This window comes from Heloderma suspectum, chromosome 5, assembly GCF_057233095.1.
Source record: "Heloderma suspectum isolate Gila_16-S chromosome 5, 16-S_ref, whole genome shotgun sequence".
Taxonomy (NCBI): Eukaryota; Metazoa; Chordata; class Lepidosauria; order Squamata; family Helodermatidae; genus Heloderma; species Heloderma suspectum.
This window is the reverse complement of record NC_139462.1, coordinates 125,556,979-125,583,451: the sequence shown is the minus strand read 5'-3', so window position 1 is coordinate 125,583,451 and position 26,473 is coordinate 125,556,979. Positions and strand designations below refer to the sequence as shown.

Genomic DNA, 26,473 nt, shown 5'->3' with positions numbered 1-26,473 from the left:
CCAGACAAAGGTTCATATGTCCTTGCTCCCCTCCCTCAAATAACAACCTTAGACAACCTAGCTTTGCAGCAGTGGAGAACGTGGAGGAGCAGCACACTGTCAGGGATCAAAAGCTCCAAGATTCTTCAGAAAGATTCTAGAATCTAATGGAGTTGTTGCCTTACATTTGGTTTTAAGAGCTGATGAACAGATATGCTCCCCCAATATCTGCATAATGCTGCTAGCCTGCACAACAGGCACAGGAGGGCTGTGTGCAGCCTCTTGGTGTGGGATTAGTTCAGCATTATTCCAGTTATAGGGAGGGCTTGCCCACTGTCTAAACTCTTCTTCAGGGACCTTACCAATCTTGGACAACATGAACAGCATGTGGACAACAGTCCCAACGGTCATGTTTGCTTATCATCCTTTTCATGCCATAAGTCTGGTCATAGTGCAAAAAACTACAAGGACAATTATGATTTCAGGGAGAGGGAGGAAAGGGGAGAAGAGGCAGAGGCTTAGCAAGCCCAACACTGCCCAGAGGTTGCTTATAGTAACAGCTTGGGGAGAGGGATTGTTTAGTTTTCATTTCCATAGCTTTATTCACAACATTTTGTATGTATCCATCTCAGTTTTTCAACTGCTACTTCAATGAGGTTACAGCCAACTGCAAATATTAAATGCTGAATCTCAAAGAGGTCTGTAGGCAGCAGAAACTACAGCTATTCCATGTTGGTGGGAGAAAACAACACACAGATGTGGCATGAGGAGTCAAAAACCTGAGATGCTTAAAAGGAAAAGCAAGCAAAAAAGCAGCTCTTCTGTTTCCTGTCTGCAGCCTTTTGCCAGAAAATTCAGATAAAAGCAATAAAACACCAATGTTTTTATTGTTGCCATAGGCAACTTAAAAAAAAACTTTTGACTGCAACTTATTTATATTGAATTCTTCCCAATGCAGCCATGTTTGCTCTGCATTCTCCTTCCCTGTGCTAACAAAAATTTACATTAAGGAGGACCAGACTACACTTTACTCCTCAATTTTCACTGAAGTCATAAATAAAAACAAGTTGTATATTCAATATTTGGCAAATTCAGCTGTTATAAATATGCATTACTATCTGTAATAATTAGTATCACAATCTATTTTCTTTTTTGTATATATAAAAAAGCTTCTTCGATAAGTAGTGACCTGCCTCATTTTCATATTAATGCAAGTCATGCAAATATCTTTTAGAACACACACCCCTGAATTTCTTAATCTAAAAATAAGATCTTAAGTTGGCTAATGGAACTGCTCTCGCATCACAGAACAGGCAAAGACCTGCTGAGGGCTTGAGAGTAAAAAGCAATTTCTTACCGATTCTATAGGTTTGTCTAAGGATGCCTGCTCAATCTCCAAGTGTCCCTCTTCATACTGATCAAAGTGATTACCCTGCAAGAGAAGAACCACACATTATTTCCCCATTGGGCACAAATAATTATGCACAGTTAATGCTAAAAGGTCCATAAAAAATTACGGTCCATAGTTTCCTTCCCATTTAGAAACCCACTCCCTCACTTGATCGTGATGAATTTTTGCATTTGCTCCGCATTATCAGGGTTTGTTATTTTCATTTCACCTAGATGGAACCATCAGATATAGCCAAGGATTCATAGGCATCACTTTCAGAGGAAAAACAATGCTCTGAGGATCCCAGACATTTTCAGGATCATTCCAGATCCTTAGAATAATCTTATCCTGATGAGCATCTAATCTGGTTTACATTGCATCAATAACAAGGCAGAATCCATAACACTACAACAGTTCCAACTGTTTTATTGTACATAAAATGTCAAGATCACCTACTGACATTTCAAATCACTCAATAACATTAATTGCTCAATAGAGCAACCCAGACAGCTTAATGTTAGCTACGTTGCACCACCTGTTCAAAGCAATATGGCTGTATTACATCCTGAGAATTTCTCCCACTTATAGGGTGAGCTTCCAATGATTCTTCAAGCATCAAGATGGAGAAAGGTTCACAAAACTCAAAAGCTTGCATTATCACTTTACAAACCCCCCTGCTTTGCTCATCTTTTTAAAAAAAATCGGAGTGGTCTCACCCACCTGTGATATTACAGTTCAAGTACAGAACTTTGCACCCTCAGAATTTCAGCTTTCTTTTTAAAAACAACAACAGTGAAGTTTCTAGCTTTTGTGATAGACAGAAAAACCTTGGGGACATGTGTAGCCATGTTCAGGGCCATCTCTAAAGTTGGGGGAGGGTGCAGAGGAGAAGAGAATGAGAAAGCTTGCTGGTTTTCTGCGTATGGAGACTAAGACTCAGAACAAGTTGTTATCCCTTTCTTGCAACTACTCGTCACACATCCCTACCCATATAGACCACCTATCCTTGACTGCCATATCCTCTGCCACTCCCATACTTACTAGTCCTTGCTCAGAATCTGCAGGTTCCACCCCCCCACACCTGGATATTTGAAAGATAAATAAAATTTCAAATTCATATTTCTATTTCACTTCAGTCTACAGAGTATATATTCTTACTTCATTTATTTTCACAGCCACCCTATGACCTAATAGAATCTCTTACAAATATGAGCTGATTTTCACCCATTTGGTGGTCATTTGGAAATGTGGAGAAAAATGATGGTCTAGGTCTTCACACTAGCACTGCCATACACCCTGCCCTTTTCTGCTTATATTCTATTAGCCACAAGACTCAAAGAAATAACACACACACAACATCGGACAATATATTGCTGATATACAATGAACTGAACTGTGCTCACTGAACTTAATTCCTAAACTGTTATCCCAAATTGTACTTCCAATATTCTTTATCCTGGATTTAAAGTAAATAGCAGTTATGCCTATTGTGAAGGAGAGCTGGAACTAGTTCCAACTATCCTGCAAGGTAGGACAAGCCACTTCTAGCCTCAAGTTCCCAAAAGACACCCAGTAGCCACCCTTCCAGGCCAAAAGGCACTGAATTTAGCACTGAGGTTATCCAGAAGGAACCACACCAACTTGAAGTTGAGTAGATGTTGATTTAGAAGAGTAGGGTAAAGGGAAAGGGAAGGGTGGAGGTAGTAGATTATACAGAGGATTACAAAGCTGAAATACTCAAAAAAGAAACCCTTATGAATAGGGAGCCTTTTAGCAGCACACCCAAGCAAAATAACAAAAGCTGTCTAACCCATCCTTGTACACACTGAAGTAAGGCCTCCCTGGATTCAGTCCAGCAATCCGGACAGGTCCAAAGACTACCATAACAAGGGGAGACAACCACACCTTTGCTTCAGCTCCTTTTAAGGCTCAGCCCTGGCAACCCAAGGCAGATTTCCCCCAGCCAATCCCCAGCCCTGTCCCTGGGTTCCCCACCCTTACCCCAGAAAGAGGCAGGAGCTTTCCACCAAATTCAGCTGTTATCACTTTCCCAGTTAACCAAGACTGAGCCTGGTCTTGAGCTCTGGGACCAAGGACCTTCCCAGATAACACACAGGTGGTTGCATCGTATGTGAGAGCAAGGCCTAGCTTCATGATGGAGGAGCAGGCCTGCATTTTTGACACCTGTGCCTGAATCTGATGGATAAAAGTTCATGCTGCAATAATCCAGTTGACCTATGATGTTCCAGCACATATTTTTTTCAACATTTAAGATGATAGAATTTATTAAAAGGAACAATAGTAAGAGTTTAAAAGCAAAGGAGGAGGGGGATTATTCTTCAGAGCCTGCAAGTCTCCACACCCCTTCGATATTTCTTCATTAACAGCCTTCAATTTGCCATTAATGGTTGAGCTCCCATTTGCATGACTGGGCATATTATTGCATAACCCAGTCTGAAGAATCAAAGAACATTACAAACTGTTAAGATCAAGAATGCTAGGTACTTCAGAAGGGAGTTCTTTACACAACGTGCCAGTGACCACAGATGCCAGGGCAGTCTGAATTCTATTTTAAGAAGTTACATATGCATGATTCTAGTCCTTGTTGTTGTTCAGTCGTTAAGTCGTGTCCGACTCTTCGTGACCCCATGGACCATAGCACGCCAGGCCTTCCTGTCCTCCGCTCTCTCCCGGAGCGTGCTCAAGTTCATATTCATTGCATCCGTGATGCTGTCTAGCCATCTCATCCTCTGCCGTCCCCTTCTCCTTTTGCCTTCAATCTTTCCCAGCATCAGGGTCTTTTCCAGAGAGTTTTCTCTTCGCATTAGGTGGCCAAAATATTGGAGCTTCAGCTTCAGTGTCTGTCCTTCCAATGAGCACTCAGGGTTGATTTCCTTTAGGATGGACTGATTTGACCTCCTGGCAGTCCAGGGCACTCGTAACAGTCTTCTCCAGCACCACAGTTTGAAAGCATCCATTCTTCGGCACTCAGCCTTCCTTATAGTCCAGCTCTCACAGCCATACATTGCTAATGGGAAAACCATAGCTTTGATTGTACGAACCTTTGTCGGCAAGGTGATGTCTCTGCTTCTGACTATGCTGTCTAGGTTTGCCATAGCTTTCCTCCCAAGGAGCAAGCGTCTTTTAATTTCAGGGATACAGTCACCGTCTGCGGTGATCTTGGAGCCCAAGAAAATAAAATCTGTCACTGCTTCCATTTCTTCCCCTTCTATATGCCAGGAAGTGATGGGGCCAGATGCCATGATCTTAGTTTTTTTAATGTTCAGTTTCAAACCAGCTTTTGCACTCTCCTCTTTCACCCTCAATAAGAGGCTCTTTAGATCCTCTTTGCTTTCTGCCATTAGGGTGGTATCATCTGCGTATCTGAGGTTGTTGATAATTCTCCCGGCAATCTTAATTCCGACCTGTGATTCATCCAACCCGGGGTTTCGCATGATGTACTCTGCATATAAGTTAAATAAGCAGGGCGACAATATGCAGCCTTGTCATACTCCTTTCCCAATTTTGAACCAAGCGGTTGTTCCATGTCCAGTTCTTACTGTTGCTTCTTGACCCTCGTACAGGTTTCTCAGGAGACAGGTAAGGTGGTCTGGTACTCCCATCTCTTTAAGAATTTGCCACAGTTTGTTGTGATCCACACAATCAAAGGCTTTAGTGTAGTCAATGAAGCACAAATAGACGTTTTTCTGGAATTCTCTTGCTTCTCGGTTTTCTGGGTTCACATGCTGCTGAAGCCTAGCTTGCAGGATTTTGAGCATCACCTTGCTGGCATGTGAAATGAGCGCAATTGTGCGGTAGTTTGAACACTCTTTGGCATTGCCCTTCTTCGGAACTGGAATGTAAACTGACCTTTTCCAGTCAGGTGGCCACTGTTGAGTGTTCCAAATTTGTTGGCATATTGAGTGCAGCTCTTTAATAGCATCGTCTTTTAGGATTTTAAATAGCTCAGCTGGAATACTGTCATCTTCACTAGCTTTGTTGTTAGTAATGCTTCCTAAGGCCCACTTGACTTCGCTCTCGAGGATTTCCGGCTCAAGTTCAGTGACCGCACTCTCACGGCTATCAGGGACATTCAGATCTTTCCTGTATAGTTCTTCTGTGTATTCTTTCCATTTCTTCTTAATCTCATCTGCTTCTGTTAGGTCCCTGCCTTCTTTGTCCTTTATCATGCCCGTCTTTGCACAAAACGTTCCCTTGAGATCTCCGATTTTCTTGAAGAGATCTCTAGTCTTTCCCATTCTGTTTTCTTCGATTTCTTTGCATTGTTCATTTAAAAAGGCCTTCTTGTCTCTCCTTGCTATCCTCTGGAACTCTGCATTCAGTTGGCTATATCTTCCCCTTTCTCCCTTGCTTTTCGCTTCCCTTCTTTCGTGAGCTACTTGTAAAGCCTCATCAGACAGCCACTTGGCTTTCTTGCATTTCTTTTTCTTTGGGATGGATTGCTGCCTCCTGAACAGTGTTACGGACCTCCGTCCATAGTTCCTCAGGCATTCTGTCTATCAGGTCTAATCCCTGAAATCTATTCCTCACCTCCACTGTATATTCATAAGGGATATGATTGAGGTCATACCTGAATGGTTTAGTGGTTTTCCCTACATTCTTCAATTTAAGCTGAAATTTTGCAAGAAGCAGCTCATGGTCTGAGCCACAGTCAGCTCCAGGTCTTGTTTTTACTGACTGTATAGAGCTTCTCCATCTTTGGCTGCAAAGGACATAATCAATCTGATTTCGATATTGACCATCTGGTGATGTCCATGTGTAGAGTCGCCTCTTGTGCTGTTGGAAAAGAGTGTTTGCTATGATCAGCATGTTCTCTTGGCAAAACTCTATTAGCGTTTGTCCTGCTTCATTTTGTACACCAAGGCCATGCTTGCCTGTTATCCCGGTGATTTCTTGACTTCCTACTTTAGCATTCCAATGCCCTATGATGAAGAGGACATCTTTTTTTGGTGTTAGTTCTAGAAGGTGTTGTAGGTCTTCATAGAACCGATCAAACTCAAGCTTCTTCGGCATCAGTGGTTGGGGCATAGACTTGAATTACTGTGAGGTTGAATGGTTTGCCTTGGATTCGTACTGAGATCATTCTATTGTTTTTGAGATTGTACCGCAGTACTGCTTTTCCCACCCTTTTGTTGACTATGAGTGCTACTCCATTTCTTCTAAGGGATTCTTGCCCACAGTAGTAGATATGATGGTCACCTGAATTAAATTCGCCCATGCTTGTCCATTTTAGTTCGCTGATTCCCAAGATGTCCATGTTCAATCTTGCCATCTCATGTTTGACCACCTCCAGCTTACCTTGATTCATTGATCTGACATTCCAGGTTCCTAAACAATATTGTTTAGCATCGGATTTTCTTTTCACCACCAGACACATCCACAGCTGTGTCCTTTCGGCTTTGGCCCAGCCGCTTCACTCTTTCTGGCACTACTTGGAAATTCCCTCTGCTCTTCCCCAGTAGTATATTGGACACCTTACAACCTGAGGGGCTCATCTTCCGGCGTCATATCTTTTAGCCTTGTGATATGTTCCATGGGGTTTTCTTGGCAAGAATACTGGAGTGGGTTGCTCCAGTGGACCACATTTTGTCAGAACTCTCTGCCATGACCTGTCCGTCTTGGGTGGCCCTGCACGGCATAGCTTATGGCTTCACTGAGTTACGCAAGCCCCTTCGCCACAACAAGGCAGTGATCCATGAAGGGGGATTCTAGTCCTACAGAAGGCTAATAAGACAGACATGATTAGCCATGTCTGTGACAAATAAGAACTCCCCCTCAGATGAATCCCCATTCTCTTTTAAGCCTTAAAATGCTTCTGGTTCTTTAAGATTAGATGGGAGATAAAGCTCCACACGCAACCATCTCACATCCCCGTTTAACATGTGGCTGCATTCTTCCTTCCGGACTTAAGGGGGCATGACAGTATAGACACATAGACTGGGTTTGGATGACACATTAACCTATGATGGTTTATTTAACCCATGATGGGTTTATTTAACCCATGGCCGGTAGCGTGTTGTCTGTGAGCTGTTTTCCAATACATGATGGTTTATTTACCCAACATAAGCCACCCTGGTAACTCACTGTCTGCTGTAAGGGTTATTTAACTCATTATGGCTTAGTGTGTCGTCTGTTGCATAGTATGCGTTAAATTGCTCACCTACAGAGTTGCTTGGTAAGAGCGGTCAAAAGCACTGCCACTGCTCTGTTCCTATCAGGCGATCTCTGTTTCTGAGATCTGCCTAGCAACAGCTTGCGCCGTTGTTTCCCTTGCTGCCCTGTTACAGACAAACTCCTTCAGAGAAGCGTTCTGCAAACTGCCAAAGTGTCTTCCACCTGCGTACCGCCCCCAAACTTTCCCATGTTGTACAATCCCCATATTTCCCACAGAGAGGCATAGCCATGCGGGGTTTTCGCTGTGCATTGGGTGCCTCCCTATGAGGGGAACCTGTGCATGAAATTTCCTCCCATTACTGCAAACTTTCAAGGGTGTAGAGCTGCCCCCCGCTTTAGGTGCAATATTTAGCGACCCCAGTTTTAAGCAAGCCAAAGAAGCTAAATAAGATCAATTTGCCATTTTGTATGACAATAAACAGTTTCTTTTTATTCTGTGTTGTTGCTTTGTTGTTTGCAAGCGGAGAGAGGCTTGGACACTGGGGTGACAGGGCAGGAGTAACAGTTGGTGGGGGGGAGCAAAGGCGGAGGAGGTGCAGGAAGGGAACTACGGGAAAGGAAACTATCTGCTCCAATGCACTTTTCTACTGAACGTCAAAGTTGCACAATCATCCAGTAATTCATGTGGTGGCTCCCCATGAGCATACCCCGCATATAAATTTTCACCCCATTCCAACGAACACTCAAGGAGTTAGAGCCCCCCCCCTTTTGGTGCACATGGCCAGAGATAAGGGAAGGGCTTGGAAAACCAGTTTGGGAAGCGGGGGGGGGGGCGATTGGGAAGGAAAGTCATGAGAATTGGGGTGATGCAGGGTGGGTGGGGCAGTGGGGGTGCGGGGAGGCGGCTAAGGATCGATGCTGCATAGAGAACGACAGGGAGCCACAGAGCCAGCAGAAGCTGACCCTCGCGCAAAGCCAGCCAATCAGAGGGAGGCACGTGACGTAGCAGTGGTGCAAGGGATGGTGGGATATGGTTTCCACCACGAAGGAAGCTGGGACACCTGCCCGGCCAGGCAGGAGGACTACACAGGGAGGACGGGAGAGGGGGTGGGGGAAAATAAGCTACGTAGGGTAGCTTATCTGTCTGATTGTGTGATGGGCACGGTGGGCTATTTTTCAAAATAAGCTACTGTGAGTAGCTTATAAGTCACCATGGCTTAAAGTGACATGTGAACCCACCCATAGTTTGAACAAAAGGGAATACATGCACATGTATCCTGCAGGTTATTGATTGTATGGGGAAGGCATTCCATACTCTACAACTTCAACATAATGCAGAGCCAAATGATAAGCCAAGTGTTCTTAAAACAATGGTATAATCCAAACAATGTTTAAAATTCAGAATTATCCTGTATCTTAACACCAAAGGGGGGAAACGAATGTTTAGAAACATAATTGCTCATCAAGGCAAAGGTCAATGGGGCCCACCAAAATGGCTTTGGTAAGTTTAATGCTTGCTTGCATTGTATGTATGAACCAAAATCTGTTTTGAGGCTAGACATTAGAAAAACTGTTGCAAGGCAAAAAGGTTTTGTGAACCAGAAGTATTAGTGTACAATGTCATGTTAAGAACGGTACAAGAGGAACTAGAGAGGAACCGACTGTGGGGTTTTCCCTATGAGGAAAGACACAGACACTAACAGAAAAAAAACACAAGAATTGAAATTCAGAAATTTGGGAAATATTCTTTAGAACAAAGAACCTAAACACCAAGTCACCTCATTACTCAGAAGGGAATAGCCCTAAAAAGATGAGGAAAGGTCCTCAAAAGAGCTGGACCACTGCTAAAGGAACAGTTATTAAGGTTTCCATATATCACAATGGGTGTGAATTTTAAAATATCTGGCAAAGAAAGAGTGTATAAAACCTGACCTCGCATTAGTTTTGGGGTCTGCTTCTGTAATCAAGAAAACTAGTGGTTTCCACAGCCCTAGATTCTTGAGGGAAGTAGTCCTTTGCCAGCAAATATTTGTAAGCGTGTACTGTTCTTTCTTTTATCTTTGGATCAAGGGTGTATGGCAGGGGACCTCCAACGGCACCCACAAAGCTTTCCGCTCCCTGCCCCTTGAAAAAAAATTGTTTTTAATAAAAACCTTAGAAAACGTTAGGGTATTTTTCCTTTTCCTTTCTAGCCTGTAGCCTTGCTCTTTCTCTCCCCTCTATCCCTTTGCCTTGCTATTTTCCCCTCCTTCTCAGCCTCTAGCCTCACTCTTTCTCTGCCCCGCTCCCACCTCTTTAGCTCACTTTTGACTAGCCAGGCCCCCACAGCAGCCACTGTGTGACTAGCCACATTCTCCATGGGAGCCATTTTGTGGTGGTGCCCACAGCAGTTTCTCAAATTCCCAAATTTGCCCACGGGTCCAAAAAGGTTGAGGATCCTTAGTATATGGTGTGTGTGTGTGTGTGTGTGTGTGTGTGTAAGTGCGGAATTGTCTTTCCTAAGTAATAAATTGTACTCCTTCTATCCATTTGTTGCTTGTGGTTCAGTACTTTCCAATGCCAACAGCAAGCCACATTCTAGTACCTTTAGCCGGACACAATAGGCAGGGTGGAGGAACCTGCAGAAACTCTAGGATAGCTTCTTGACTGGGCAAGGATATTCTGGATATCTTTAAGATTGTTGAGTGACATATTAGGCAAGGGACTTCTATAAAGTCCTTTTAAATTAAACTATTCATACTATTTCAGCAAGGGATCTGTCTATAATCCTTTTACATTGAACAACAATATCAACTGGGCAAGGATCTAAGGATCGTTTAAATTATTCCCATATACCCTACTTTTCCTGCCCTTGTTCTCTCCTACAGGCAGCTATGTGCTGTGGACACAAAGAATAATGCTACTTGCAGTTGCCCATCCCATCTCCCTCTCTATCTTCTATGAAGAGGAGGAGAACTGAAGAAACTCGGGTAAGTAACATGGCGGAATCACTACCCCATGGACCTTTATTTACAAAGCTAGAACATAGGATATACCAAGCCAGATCTTTGGTCTGTCTGGCTCAGTACTGGCTACCCTGACTGGCCAGTGACTGTCTGGCTCAGTGACTGGCTACCCTGACCCACCTCCAGTGGGTGCTCTGGAGAGCCCCGCCAGCTGCTCTCCCACTATGGCACTTGCCACAGCAAGACAGCAGCTGACAGGGCACTCTAGAGCAACCTACTGGGTGCACTGCAGCTTCTTCTTACTGTGGCCATGGGCGCAAGGGCCTGTAGATGCCAAGCTCTCTCAAGAGTTCAGCCAACCTCTCATAGGAGACCCTAGGAAGGGGCACAAGGCAGGAGCATGCAGGCAGAAAGGCACAAGTGAGCATCTGGGAAAATGAGCAGGCAGGCAGTGGCTGCAGCTGGGGGGAGGGCACAGTGGCACCATCACGGCCTTGCTTGAGGCAGCAAGATACTTTGGGCCGGGCCTGCTGGCAGCTGTTCTCCAGGGTTTTAGACAGGAGTCCTTCCCAGCCCTATGTGGAGATGCCAGGGATTGAAGTTGGGACCTTCAGCATGCAAAGCCACAGAGCTACAGTCCTTCTCCAATAACACCAAGACAGTATTTCAAACCTTCAAACTTACTTATTTGATTCTAGAGTGAGTGGGCAGGAAGATAAGAGTAGAAGCTTTATGGCACAGCGGCGTTTATTACATTTTCCTCCATAAAGAATCTCAGGGTTTCCCAACCTGATGCTATCCAGTTATATTGGACTACAACCCCCATAATCCCCAGCCAACATAACCAATGGCCAATACCCCATGAACCTTTATTACACCAGCCCTACTGAAAGGCCTCCCTCATGGACGCTCTTCCTCCCTCAACTGTTATCACCAGCAGCCATTCCAGTAGTCTGCACGGAGGGAGATGAGAGGGGGAAGAAGAGCCATCCCATCAATCCTGCTGAAAGATTTAATTTTGTTTCCCTCCCCATTCTTTTTTCCTTGCGTGTCATGTCTTTTTAGGTTGTAAGACTGCTTTAGAGCTAAAGCACTATAGTGAACAGAAGCCGCTCTGCCAGCAATGTCCGGGGGTGGGGGGGTGCACAACTCCACTTTATTGTTGTTGATTTTGGACAATAAACGCATCTATGCCAAGAATAGCTATGGGGGGGGGGAAATGCGCAATTGACGGTTTTGTCCCGATCCTGCAAATCCCCAAGGGTCTATTTGTGCTACCTCTTTTTTGTTGCACCTGGGATTTTTCCTCCTCTGGGGTAATTGCACAGGGTTTTGATAGTGCATCAGGTGCCTCCCAACTAGGAGAGGCTGTATGTGAAGTTTGGTCCTGAACCTGCAAACCTCCAAGGTCTTATAGCTACCACCCCCTTTTTGGTGCACACGGGATTTCCACTCCTTTGTAAGTAATCATGCAAGGTTTTGATGGTGCTTCTGATGCCTCCCGATGAGGGGAGGCTGTGTATGATGTTTGGTCCCAATCCTGGAAACTTCTAGTGCTTTAGAGCCACCACCCCTTTGTCAGGGTGATGCTGGAAGCACTGAATTAAGCCCCTGTACCTCACCCCACACCTCTCCCCTCTCACTGGGATATTGTGGAAGGTTAAAATAGGCTGCTGTGATGTTGTCAATGGGTGAAACAGTGCCACTGCTGGGCCGGAGGACTGCAGCAGAACAGGGGGAGGGGGGATGACTCAGTTTACACACAGTAGCTTAATAAGCTATTCACAGTAGCTTATTAGGCCAGTCATGTGGTGGGGCATCGTGGACTATTTCGAAAATAAGCTACTGTGAGCAGCTTATTAAGCTTATTACTTTCCCCAGCTTTGAACAGAATATCTAGCCATTTTCTTCAAAGTAAACATATTCTCCAAACTTAATCACCAGTTTGTTCAGACTGGATGAATGCTTGTCATAATGAGCTTCTAATCAGTGCTTGATTCTCTCCATCAAATCTGTGTAATTTGCTGAACAAGCCCTCCTGTTCTCCTGCTCTGATTTCAGATGAAATCAGAAAACAACAGGAAAAGAACCTCCATGGCTGAATGCCTCCTTGGGAACCAGGAACAATGTAGGCATTTCTAGAGCACTTTGAGAACAAAAGGACTTCTTGTTGTTTTTGACTATAAGGTCTTACAACTGGAATGGGGGAACATTTGAAACAGCTCTTGTAGTGACTGATACTGTCCTTCAGAATACGAAGAAAAGATTTTGTGCCCAAATGAATGATGACACAATATTCACTTTGCCTGATTCTTAATTCATACTTTTATGTTTCTCGAAGTCCAAAAGGAACGTCAGGCTGTACATTACAGTAGCTGTACATTATGAACAGTCAGATTTTTCTTCCCAGATGTGCAGATTCAAATCAACCGGTTTCACAGTGAAAACTTTTGCCTCTCTATAAGAGTAGGACTGTAAGGTTCTATAAAGAAACATGAATCTCAGTGAATGTGGCTGCAGCTCAGAATTTGGTCTCATCAGCGAACTTGGCCACCTCACTGCTCACTCCTAATTTGAGATAATTTATCAACAAGTTACAAAGTAGCTCCCCCAATATAGATCCTTGGGGGGCCACACTGTTTATATCCCTCCACTGAGAGAACTGACCATTTCTTCCCAAGCTCTCCATGTAAGGGAAACAGCAGTGGGGATAAATTGCCAAAACCACCATGGAGAGGGGTGTAAGGGGAAGTTAATCACTCCTCCACCCCAAATATCAACACTCCCCTTCCACAAAAAACACTGCACCTATCCTTCCGAAATTCTGCAGGTTTTTTTTTTAACTCTATAATGTGATTTTCATAACAATTGCCCACAAAAAATGTAATGGAATAAGTACATCTTTTTTGGGAATCCTCAAACTATAAAGACTGCTCTTACACAATGCTCCCTGCACTGATTCATCCAAAACTTGATACCCTCAGAAGGAGCAACTGTCCCTGCAAATTCCATCCATTTCTGCCAAGAAATAAAAAGAAGTTATTGGAAGTTTTTTTCTTTTTTAAGAAAACACATAATTTAAAGGTGTATAATACAACACACTAGAGATACAAAATTTCTGGAAATTTTGAAGTCATGGAAAGAAATTTCTTCTGTTTTTTTTCCGGAAAAATACCTGGAAATTTTGGGGAAAACTGAAAAATAAGCAATACTTATTTTCTTAGCACTCTTTACAAATCTAAACTCACTCTGTTGCTTTAGAACAGCCTTTCCCAACCTGGTGCCCCCCAGATATTTTGGACTTCAGCTCCTATTGGCCTCAAGCAGGACGGCCACTAGTCAGGAATGCTGGCCATTGTAATCCAGGACATCTATAGGGCACCAGGTTGAGGAAGGCTGCTTTAGAAACATAAAGCAGCCTTTATGTTCGCAAAGTTATATTATGCATAACATGATTTGCTCATAAAATTGTTGTTATATTTGAAAACTTTAAAAAGTGAACTCAGTAAATTTGCAATTCTTGTCTGAATAAACTATAATTTAATAATGTAATATGCCAAACATGATTAATTCTATGAGCAAACCAAATTATACATAACATATTTTAGGTTCCTATTTTATGTCTGTCCAAGGGCAACTTCAGCAAATAGTCCCTGAAACATCTGAATCATCCTAGAAGCAAGAAGCAGCAGTAAGACCTGGAGGCAGAGGAAGACAAGTCCAGAAACACAGGATGCTGTAGAACAAAACCTAAACTGTCAAGAATATACATTGTCTTTCATATTATGATATAGTGATTCTATTCACATGTTGAGAAACTGAGCATGACTTGGAGCATCCCAAAATATTTATCAGTAAAAGACACATTGGACACTTTGAATAAGAAATGGAAGAAATAACTATGCTGAGAACCTTACAGAGAGGATTAAAAAACATTTTCTCACATGGCTTCATTATTTCCATTTTACATCTCTAGTCTTTCTCTAAAAGTCTTCTAATTAGATAATTTTTAGAAATCATTTGGGGGGAGAGTAAAGGCTTGATAACAATATATAAACACTTAGTTTTAAATTCTAAAATAAAATATTTCATAATCCAAAGCGGTTTTATTTTTCCAATTTTTCTGAACAAAACAAAAACAGCCCTTGGAAAAAAATATTTCCTGAATTTTTCAGGGTGGTGGGTTTCTGGGCCTTCACATCTCTACAACACACATACACACAATTTGTTTGAGATTTGGCAGACAGAATCCCGTTTAAAGGAACTTCTATAACTGCAAATGTCATCCAGTTCTGACAAAAAGGGGGTTGGGGGAACCTAGAGCCGTTTGTTGATCTCCAATTATAGTCAATAGGAGGAATGAAGATTTGAATTTCTGAATCTCGATTCAGAACGAATCAAAGCGGGTGGCCTCTGAATTGGTCCGAGCCGCATCGGGTTCTCAAATTGCCAAATCAGGGTCTGAACCGAATCGTGTGGTTGGTGCACACCCCTACTGCTGAGTTTGCTTAGGAGCCTTTCATGAGGGGCTTTGTCAAAAGCTTTTTCGAAGTCCAAGTAAACAATGTCTGTTAGATCACCCTGTCCAGATTTATTGACACTCTCAAAGAACTCTAAAATCGTAGTGAGACAGGACATACCTTTGCAGAAGCCATGCTGATTGTTTTTCAGCTGAACTTGTCCTTTGATTTGCTTGATAATTTTATGTTTATCAATGGTTTTCTCCAATTTACACAGAACCAACATTAAACTAAGCAGCCTGCAATTTCCTGGAGCCACCTAGATCCCTTTCTCCATTGGGTGTCCCTGATTTCATTCTCCATCTCAAGATCACCCAAGATTGGGGGGGGGGGGTGATAGCATGTCTCTACATTTCGCCCCCCACCCCCATTTTTGCCAGGACAACTTTGAAAATGTAACACAAGCCAATAGCTCAATTCACTTGCATTACATTTTCACAGTTGTCTTGGCAAAAATAGGGGGTGGGAGTGAAATCTAACCCCCTGGCAAGGACTGTGTAGCCCCCCCAGTCCTTAGAGGAGGGAGTTTACCCCCCCATTTCCAGATTCTTCTTTATTTACCCAAGCCCCATTTTGTGCAAAAAAAAAGGACTCAACTCCAATTGTGACCGGGCAGGAGGGGCGCATGGGCCTCAGCTTGGACATGATTGCAAATGGTGATTGCACTCTGCTAGTCAAGAGCTGCAGACATTTCTGCTGCTCTTGCCAAGCAGCTGGCTGGGTGATGCCCTTTACCCACGGTGGAGCATCAGACAACACAATAACCCACAGTAAGTTAAATAACCCTTAGTTCAGACCATGGCTTATCAGAGTGGCTTATTTCAGAAAAATAAGCCATTGTGGATTTTAAAATGCTTAACAGACAACATGATAACCAATGATGGATTAAATAAGCCACCATGACTTATTTAACCCAGCATGGGCTATCATGTCATCTGAACCCAGTCAAACTTAACCATAACATCTTTTGGATAATCAAGTTTCCTGTTTCTAACAAGTCCCAGTCTATATGCACATTCAATGTCCACTAGGAGAGATGTTCCTCCAAAAATACACAACTAAATTGCCTATTTCCAGGCCTTCTGGGACCCCCTAGTTTTAAATTCTTCTCCCTCAATTCTTGTACTATCTCCTCAAACTTACTTTTTTTGGGGGTTAATTCTATATCTAACTTCCTGGTTGTTGTTTTCATCTCTCTGAAAAAGGATGTGTGTTCTTCCTGTAATTTCTCCAATGTTAATATTTTCTCCATGTTCTTCAAACTTCCCATTAAATTCATCTAACAACTTTTCAATAACATTAATCATTCATTTCATTCATTTATTACATTTCTATACTGCTCAATAGCCAAAGCTCTCTGGGCAGTTTACAAAGATTAAAAACCATTAAAAATACATTACAAAACCATTTACATGCAAATATATAAACAAGAAGCACACACAGAGAAACACATATTTTAAAGTACATATATACGAAGTTACTGTTACCTAACAGGAGCCATTTGGCCCGTCTCCTTTTTTGGGCAGAGTTACTGGTTTAATAGCTCATGGGAATGCAGTGGACATAGTATATCTTGATTTCAGCAAAGCATTTGACAAAAGCCTTCTACAGGTGTTCGGCCTGCACACGTGCAAGTCAAATGTATATTAGGAGTGAGGGTGTGCATACAAACCCTGATCCAACATTCCTATGTGCATTGAGCACAAAGGTCTGCAGGGGTTGCGCAAGCACACCCAGCTTACATGCTCACAAACTTTCCTGTGATCAGGAAACCTGATAAGGCAGGGTTCCTGAATATAGGAAGGCCTGTAAGTGCATTCGGCTGAATACGCTTCCAACTCCCCTGAAGACCCCAGAGCTAAACATGCGAAGGTCTTTAGAGGTGCCCTCGCACCTGGGGATGTTGAGATGGAGTCTGCTAAATGCCTGCATGGAATCACGATATCCTTGTTGACAAGCTGATGAAAGGTGGCTAGAGTGTTGGACTGGGAGCCAGGAGATCTGGGTTCTAGTCCCCACTTGGCCATGGAAGCTCACTGGGTGACTTTGGGCCAGTCACATACTCTCAGCCCAACCTACCTCACAGGGTTGTTGTCGTGAAGCTAAAATGGAGAGGAGGATTATGTACACCACCTTGGGTTCCTCAAAGAGGGAAAAAAGTGGGATATAAATGTAATAATAAATAAGGTGGGCTGAGTGATACTATTGTTTGGTTTGTATCCACAACCAGACCCAGAAGATGCTCATTAATAGCGGCGTGTCAACCTGGAGGGAGGTCTCAAGCGGAGTGTTACAGGGCTCTGTGTTACATGATCTCCAGGGTCCCTTCCAGCTCTATCATTTATAGTGTGAAAGACTGTGAGCAGGTGACTTGTGTGTCTGCTCAGTCTGCTGTCCAGGCGCTGTTTGTTTGGTGACTCTATTTAAATGTTCTTGCAATTTTAGATCTAATTTCTTTTTCAGCCTACTTATGAAGCTATCAACTCTTTATCACGATCTAATATCCATTCTTCAAAATGTTTATCTTTCTCCTGTTCAGCCAGTACTGTATGTTCCTCATAAAGTTTTTATTTTCAAGAGAAGATCTCCTGCAACTTATCTAATGAAACTAGATTGTTTACACCTCCTTCTTCCTCCTCCTTATTATCTTGGCCTTTATGATCTTGATGTCTCCTGTGGCCCAGTCTAAAAAGACTGTTATTTTCCGTTGATTATTTTCTTGATCGATACATTACCAAACCCTTGATACCCTTTTAACTAATTAAACACTAATTAACAAATATTAACATATATTAATCTCTAACTAATGAAAGGTTAATTGCATTAATGAAGATGATACATGAATTCTTAATCAGTGCAGTGGGTCTGCTCACATGGTCATGGCTTATTTCCCCCACCGTGTTTAACAAGCCACCCCAGAACCCTACATCAGCCCATGGGTTCTGGGGTGGGTTGTTGAGCATGGCAACAAGCCACCGTTGCCAGGTTTGCATGTCATAGCAAGTCAATTATGAAAATCCCCCCTGGCATGAAAAATAAGCCACCATGACTTATTTCCCCTTCTGTGATCATGTGAACCAGGTGTGTGTGTGTGTGTGTGTCTGGTCTGTCTCTCTTCACTAGATATGCTTTCCAGAAGCATTCTCCCAGCATTTTTGAGGCAAATGCCAGGAACAGCAAGGTCCTGGCAGAGGGAATAAAGAACCAAACCAGACTGAGGAATGCATCTGGTCTTAGATAGAGTTGTACTCCCCCTGAAGGACCAAGTGCCCAGTCTGGGTGTGTTCCTGGACTCGGTGCTGAGGAAGCTCAGCTGGTGGAGGTGGACAGGAGTACTTTTTACCTGCTTAGGCTGGGATGCCAACCGAGACTATCTGGAGAGGGAGGATCTTGGCTCAGTTATTCATGGTCTGGTGATATCCAGGCTTGAGTACCATAATGCACACTATATAAGGCTGCCTTTGAGAAGGTTTGTAAACTTCAGCTGGTGCATAATGCAGCTGACCGGATATTAGTGGGGGCTGGACAGTCTGATCATATGACACCACGCCAGTTGCACTGGTTGCCGCTGTGTTTCCAAGCCCAATTTAAAGTGTTGGTATTAAACATTAAGGCCTTAAATGGTCTGGGCCCAAGTTATTTGAAGGACAGCCTTCTCCCATACCAGCCTGCTGGCACTCTGAGGTCCTTCTCACTTGCCCACTGCCAAGGACGGTTAGGTTGGTGAGTACCAGAGAAGGTCTTTTCAGTTGTGGCCCCACACCTCTAGAATCAGCTTCCATCAGGGGTTTGTCAGGCCCCTTCTTCAGGAAGGTTCTGAAAACCACTTGCTTTTGCTGGCCTTCCCATAATCTGTAGGCTACAGTTCTTATTGATGTAATCTGTTTTTATAGTGCTTTACATTATTTTACTGTATATTTATTTATTTATTGCCTAGTTGTATACTTTTGTATGGTTTTTTTATCCTGCACACTGCCTTGAGATGATTCTATCCTTAAAGGTGGCCTAAAAATAATTTTAAATAAAACAAATAATCAAAGAACTGTTTCAGGGAAAAGAAGCATCTCTTTCCTCTAGTGCAGGGATAGGCAACCTTTTTGGATCCATGGGCACATCTTGCAATTTAAGAAAGCATCCTGAGCAGTGCCACAAATTGGGCATGCTGTAAATGAAAGTATCGGCTTGCAGCCACCTATCTTATTTTCCTAGGAATGTCTCTGAGCTTCATATGCGACCCAGAGGCATTCATGGGGAAAGAAGATGGGAGTAGCTAGTGGCCCTCACGCTGCTTTGAAGCAATCCCAGCTATTAGCAAGACATTTTGTTATTTAAAAAAAACAGTAGGCGGGTTAGGGCACTTCGATAGGCACCAAGCAAGGTGTCTGAGGGCGCACTGGCACCCACAGGCACCACATTGCCTAATTCTGCTTTAGTGCGTCGTTGCAGTTAAATTAGACATGTGAATTGCATTGGTCAAGGGCTGTCCCCACCCCCTGCCAGGAAGCATAGGCTAATGGGGATCACCAGAGGCTGCAGCTATGGGCTGCAGAGATCAGAAGGTCTTAAACTGCACTCCTGGTTCTGTAAATTAGAAAGATCAAAGCAACCTGAATTGTAACCAAAAAAAGTTTAACAACAGAACTGCTCCTTTTCTGCAGTAGTACTTGGACAGCTCTTTAGTAGGCACCTTGCTTTTCATGTAGTTTATGACGAATAATCAAACAAGGGAAGATGCTGCTAGGACCCAGGAAGTTTTTCATAAAGCCTCTTTAACAAGACCATCCCATTTTCCATTTGTCTACTACAGTTACATGAGTGTGGCACATGACTTAAGCATGACCTTCTCTAATAATATAGGGAGAGGAAGAGAAATATAAAGTATGCTGTCAATTTAGAAACAACGCAGCATTACTTTGGCCATGATCCAAAGATCCATAAAACAAATTCTTAGATCCCAAAGGGATGTTACACTTGTTTTTCTTGAACAGCATCTGCATGGCAAATGACTTCTGTAACTGAGAGGAGTTTCAAAGGCAGTTTGTAATATAGCATGGTGGTCAATTGTTCAAAGAAATTAAGTCAAAAACTCCACAGTGCTAGAGAAAACCTTTGTATGAGCCAGAATTGCTTGTGAGCCAAATGCAGACTTAAAAGCTTCCATTTTCATTTATGTTCATTTAGGAGAACCTAATTATTTACCATACTGACTTTAAATTAGAAAATGAGACAGGAACTTTCCAAAGGAAAAGATTATCACGTGCAGCTTTTCCACACAGGTCCTAATACAGAAGGGGAAAGGGAGGAACATAATGTTGCTAGCTGCACCAAGAAATACCCCAAATTTGTAGAAAAGTTCCTTCTTTCATTACATCACAGCTCCACAGATGAACAACTCTTAAGAATGCTGCCTAATGCATGGCCAATTCTGGCTACCCAGTGCGCGTGCATACATGCACACACACATCCTGTGTTCTTCAGAATTTAGGCATGCTGGTTTCCCCATCATGTATTTTTTAACAGAGCAAACACCAGACAAACAGTGATGAAGTATGAATTGGCCCCAAGACACTGGAGAAGAGCGTTTGCAATGGGGGCATACAGTGCTTACACAGACCACATGCTTGTTCATGGCTTGGGACAAGATTCCACTGCTTTTATAGAGCAGACACTTGTGTGTTTGCAGTGTACACAGTGTTTGCGTTGTGAATCAGGCTAATCTTTTGGGAGACTTTGCATACATATGAAGAATGCCATCAGGCTTAAGGTACCTGTTACTAGTCTCTGGGCAAGCTGTGACACTTCCAAAGATTTGAATTGTAGGATTTGGTCTTTCTGGATCACAAGATGAAGTTTCTTTTATTGCTCCAAACCAGTAGAAAAGACCTACTGCTCTCAACTGCTAAAAACAGGGCATCCATGTATTTCTTGTGCTACATGAAGCTACATGAAGAAGGAATCATACGTTTCAGCTGATAATCTGCAAGTAATGACAACCTGTTTGAGAATTTAAAAAAACTAAACATAAAGAGAAGCTAACATTTAGAGACTGATTTGTAGAAGTTGGTATTACCGGGGGGTGGGGATGGGGGAGAGATACTGGAACAGTTTGGCCTATGCAGTTGCCAGTTTGAGATAATTCTATATTTCTAGACACTAAGAAGAACAGAGCAGGTATTCCAAGCTGAAATTTAACAACAAGACTGAGGAGGGGAGAGGCAATCTCCCAACCAAATCCCAACATTGCCAGTTAGTAGGTAAACAGTAACACTCCAAAGCATTGCCTGCTTCAATATTTCTCACTAGGGCTGGAATAACATTTCAAATGTGGTGGCATCACATTTGACACATAGGATTTTTCATCCTCTGTATGTTCCCAAGCTGTAAGCCAGGCCACATACAGTTTGGGAAGTACTGGTATACAGGTGTGCTGTAAGCACACTGGTGCACTCATCTACTGAGGAGGTGGTTCAATGTATCTTCATGGGGTTCACTGCTCTGGTTTTTCATCCTTCTAACAGGTTTTCATTATGGTGGTAGATAAGTCTGCCATGGCTCTTGCACTAAGTGTATCAAATCATTCAGCCCCTCCCAATGCAGAGATGTAGCAGAATTATTGCCCTCTGTTGCATTTCTGCACAAACCACTGCTCTGATCATGCCTCCTAGTCAGCAGGACTGCTCAAAATAATAACTCTGGGGACTGAGGGTATGTCCCTAGGATGGTCTTCTCCCAATGCCTCTTCTCCATTTCAATCCCAGCCCCCCTGCCTGGGGCTAGACACACTGTCCCAAGCTCCAGTCACCCCACCATCTTAATTTTCCCAGAGTGCTTCTGTGGCCATGTGGCCCCAGAAACATTCTGGGGAAATGAAGATGACAGAACAGCCTGCGATACTGCTGTGCTTTGCAGTGCACCCAGCTGCCCTGGAAAAGAAAAAAACCCTGCTCAGTGGAACCTGGAAAGATACTGGGATGAGGGTTGTAAGAGAACAATCCTATAGCCCCTAGACAGTGTTGGGGGTGGCAGGGGGGATAGTTCAGATTCCTGGGTCTGAGGTCAGAGACAGCACTCTGACCTTGGGCCAGGAATCCGTGCTCCCCACCCCTCCCCCTTGCAGCTGGTGCAGAAAGAACCACACACCCCAGGCAAAAAACCACATCTAGCCAAAATGCCTCTTCCAGCTTTGCGTTGGATACTCAGAAGCCTCCCAGTTTGGAGGCTTATTAGCATCAATATAGGATGCTTATTGCCCTTGCATGTGTACAGAGACAAATCCATTAATTATACAATCACCCCTGTAGCTCACTATAGATATAACTGTGTTGTGCAAAAAGCATGTGGGCTGTATAACCAGAGGTTTTCAATAACTTCCCTGGGTAGCATGAACACCTTATTTAGTTGTCCGACAATAGTATTTTTTAGGGAGCAATCCTATGGCCACTAGACGCAGTCTAGAGGGCCGCAAGATTTTTCAGTTTCTGGGATCCAAGGTCGGAGCCCTACAATGGATAGTCATTAGCCTCTGAGTTCAGAGGCTGACAACTATCTCCACAGGATTGTGCCCTTAATTGTTATAACAACATGTAGCATGCAGTCTAGTTCAAGGAAAAGATGCATTTCAAAATGGGAAACTTGATTTAAAACAACAATTGAAAGCCCACTTCTTTGCACCCAGCATAGAAATGCAGTAGGCTGCTGTAGGAAAGGCAGAACTTTCCGTCCCTCCTCTGCCAGCCCGCCAACAGGCTAGTAATTGGGGGTGAGGGGCAGTTTTATTTACAAGGCTGGTAAACAATAATGGACAGAAGCCCAGTGTTTGCCAATTTTGTTTAAAATAAACACCAAATACGTGAAGCTCCTAAAGGAAGTCATCTGTAAGTCTAAAGTGGCATTAGTATGTGAATGACACAGCTCTTCCCCATTCCCACCTACTAATCCCAGGGAGGCTGTGGAACTTCTAGCACAGATGTCTGGAGGCAGTTATGGGATGGATGAAGGCAAACAAGCTGAAACTTAATCAAAATTAGACTGAAGTACTATGGGTGAGAAGCTGATTGGTCTGGATAGACGTATTCAACTAGTTCTGGATGGACCACCACTCCAGCTGAAACACCTCTGGTAGCTTGGGGGTCCTCCTGGGCTCAGTGCTCCCTGTGGAAGCACAGGTAGCTGTTTTTACTAGGAGTGCCACATCCAGACTATTGTAATATACTTCACATGGGGCTGCCTTTGAAACTTCAGCTGTTCAGTAGCTTTAGCTAATGCATTGGCTTGGATGCTGGTGGGGATCAGGCATTCAGCCAATCTTGTATGAAAACTGCATCAGCTGCACTGGCTGCCTATTTGCTTTTGAGCTCAACTCAAAGTGCTGGTATTGTCATTTAAAGCCCTAAACAGTTTGGGACGGAGAGAGCAATCCTATGGCTGCTAGACACTGTCTAGATGGCCATACGATTTTTTGGTTTCTGGAAATCATGCTCCCCACCACCTCCCCCTCCTAGCTGGCACAGTTCTTTCCATGCCGCCACCTCCACATTTGTAAATGGAGCATGGAGAGGGTGAAATGGGGGCAGTCCCAGGGGCGTGGGGGGGGGACCGTGGAAGCTGCTTTAGACAGCTAGACATGCAAAAATGCGCATCTAGGCCCAAATGCAGGGTGGCTGGAGCATGGAGGAAATGATCCCCTCCGTGCTCCATCTGCCCTGCATATGACAGTCGGTAGCCTCCGAGTTCAAAGGTATCCTATCTTGATAGGATTGTGCCCTAAATTACTTAAATAACTGCCTACGTTCATATAAACCAGTCCAAGCATTAAGATCACCTAAAGAGGCTATGCTCATATGCTCACCTGTGGGAGTAGTTAGGGTGGTAGGCATGAGAGATGGGGCCTTTTCAGTGGTGGCCCCATATTTATGGAACTCCCTCCCTTATTTGGGAAGGCTCTAAGTAAGTTTTTATTTATTAAAACCAGGTAAGCAAATGGATCAATTAGTTTCCTACCAGCTGATAGCACTATTAAATCAGGAAGCAAAATTGCCCACAGCAGTCCTCATGTCTTGACTGAGCACTATAATAAAAGAATATGCCTCTACAGACCAAACAGATTCACATATGTTGGAGATTCATGCTATTACATCAGCATTGGCTCTATTAACAATGCGGGAAGATCAAAAAGCAAAAGTGACATCTAAGGAATTAATTATGTTCATGCTGATGGCAGTCCACAGGGTAATAGCTAAAAGTTGGAAAATGGCAACACTTCTAACATTGAAATCTTTACACATGGCAAACAGCCATGACAGAAAAATTGATATACCAATGGAAATTAGCTAAAGGCAAAATATTTCATTTCATTAAATATGGCATGATTCTATTGTATGTACAAATCAGGGACATACGTAGCAATATCTGTCAAAGCCTTTCCTTTACTTATGGCAGAGAGAAGGGCAGAGCAATCCTCTGTCAAGCAGACCTACCCTCTGCCAAGCAGAGCTATGACCACATTGTGTTTGATTACAAAGGTCTACGAAGGAAGCTCAAAACCTTTGGGGCTCAAGTGGTGTTCTCATCCATCCATCCCATCCATGGAAGAGGGCTAGAAAGGGAAAGAAGAACTCTGCAGGTGAGCAAACGGCTATGAAGATGGCGTGAATGGGAGAGATTTGCTTTCTGGGACCATGACTTACACTTTTTGGATGAAGCCTGCTGGCGGAAGATAGACTGCACCTCATGAAGACTGGGAAGAATGTGTTTGCCCAAAGAATAGCGAGTGTGATCAGGAGCGCTTTAAACTGAATCCTCTGGGGGATGGAGATGAAAGCCCAGAGATGAGGACTGTAAATAAGTGCTCATGCACTGTAGCAAGAACTGGCAGATTAGCTGTAGTGGGGTCTGTTAAATCTCTTAATAAAAATGCAACGAGGTCATTGAAGCATGAAGTTCATGGCTTTCAATGTCTTTATACTAATGCTCAGAGTATGGGAAATAAACAGGATGAGCTTGAGCTCTTGATTCAAGAAGGTAAATATGACTTAACAGGTATAAGTGAGACTTGGTGGGATGACTCCCATGAGTGGAATATAGCAATTGAAGGATTCACTTGTTCAGAAAGAACAGAAGCCATAGAAAGGGGAGAGGAGTTGCACTATATGTTAAACATGTACACAACTGCACAGAAAAATTCAAGAGAATGAACATGGTGGCCCTGTTGAAAGCATCTGGATTAAAATTAATGGAGTAAGGAATAAAAACAATCCTGTGATTGGAGCCTACTACCAGCCACCCAACCCAAGGAGAAGATGTGGATGACGCTCTCCAAAAGTAAACCGCAGATATGTCAAGGAAACGTAAAGGGTTTTTAATTACCCTAATATCTACCAAGCATGATCTCCCCAGGATATTCCTGCCTTGCCTTGCTAACAATTTTCTTCTTCAGCGCATGGAGGAAGGAACAAGGGGATCTGCCATCCTTGACTTGATTCTGACGAATAGCGAAGACAGGTTACAAAGAAAACGCAGAACTATTCAACCCCTATTTTGGCTCAGTCTTCTCCCAAAAGAGGATCTGTGTTCCATCTGGCATGTGTGACAAACATGCTGAAGGGGAAGGAGTGCTGGTGAGGTTGATAGAGAGATGGTCAGGGAATATCAAAGCACCTTAAATGACTTCAAGTCTGCAGATCCGGATGAATTTCATCCTACGGTGTTGAAGGAGCTAGCAGATGAACTCTCAGAACCTCTATCTATTATCTTCCAGAAAGAGGCGAACATGTGAAGTATTTGTTGTTCAGTCCTTCAGTCGTGTCCGACTCTTCGTGACCCCATGGACCATAGCATGCCAGGTCTTCCTGTCCTCCGCTCTCTCCCAGAGCGTGCTCAAGTTCATATTCATTGCATCGGTGATGCTATCTAGCCATCTCATCCTCTGCCGTCCCCTTCTCCTTTTGCCTTCAATCTTTCCCAGCATCAGGGTCTTTTCCAGAGAGTTTTAGGTGGCCAAAATATTGGAGCTTCAGCTTCAGTATCTGTCCTTCCAGTGAGCACTCAGGGTTGATTTCCTTTAGGATTGACTGATTTGACCTCCTGGCAGTCCAGGGCACTCGTAACAGTCTTCTCCAGCACCACAGTTCAAAAGCATCAATTCTTCGGCGCTCAGCCTTCCTTATAGTCCAGCTCTCACAGCCATACATTACTACTGGGAAAACCATAGCTTTGATTAGACGGACCTTTGTCGGCAAGGTGATGTCTCTGCTTCTGACTATGCTGTCTAGGTTGGCCATAGCTTTCCTCCCAAGGAGCAAGCGTCTTTTAATTTCAGGGATACAGTCACCGTCTGCGGTGATCTTGGAGCCCAAGAAAGTAAAATCTGTCACTGCTTCCATTTCTTCCCCTTCTATATGCCAGGAAGTGATAGGGCCAGATGCCATGATCTTCGTTTTTTTAATGTTGAGTTTCAAACCAGCTTTTGCACTCTCCTCTTTCACCCTCAACAACAGGCTCTTGAG

At 43.5% G+C, this 26,473-nt stretch overlaps 1 protein-coding gene across 28 annotated transcripts in view; it reads right to left on the bottom strand.

The window, feature by feature from the left end:
- GPATCH8 (G-patch domain containing 8) overlaps positions 1-26,473 on the bottom strand; it is a 117,155-nt gene that overhangs the window by 62,169 nt on the left and 28,513 nt on the right. For 26 of the 28 annotated variants that reach the window (XM_084857190.1, XM_084857189.1, XM_084857188.1 and 23 more), the window contains exon 2: positions 1,337-1,411. Coding sequence is in view for 1 of the 28 variants with exons in the window: in XM_084857163.1 (XP_084713289.1) it covers positions 1,337-1,411 (75 nt within the window). In the remaining 27 variants the exon portion in view is untranslated. Of the gene's footprint in view, positions 1-1,336; positions 1,412-26,473 lie in introns of those variants that run through there. The other 2 variants (XM_084857165.1, XM_084857169.1) reach the window with 1 other exon arrangement.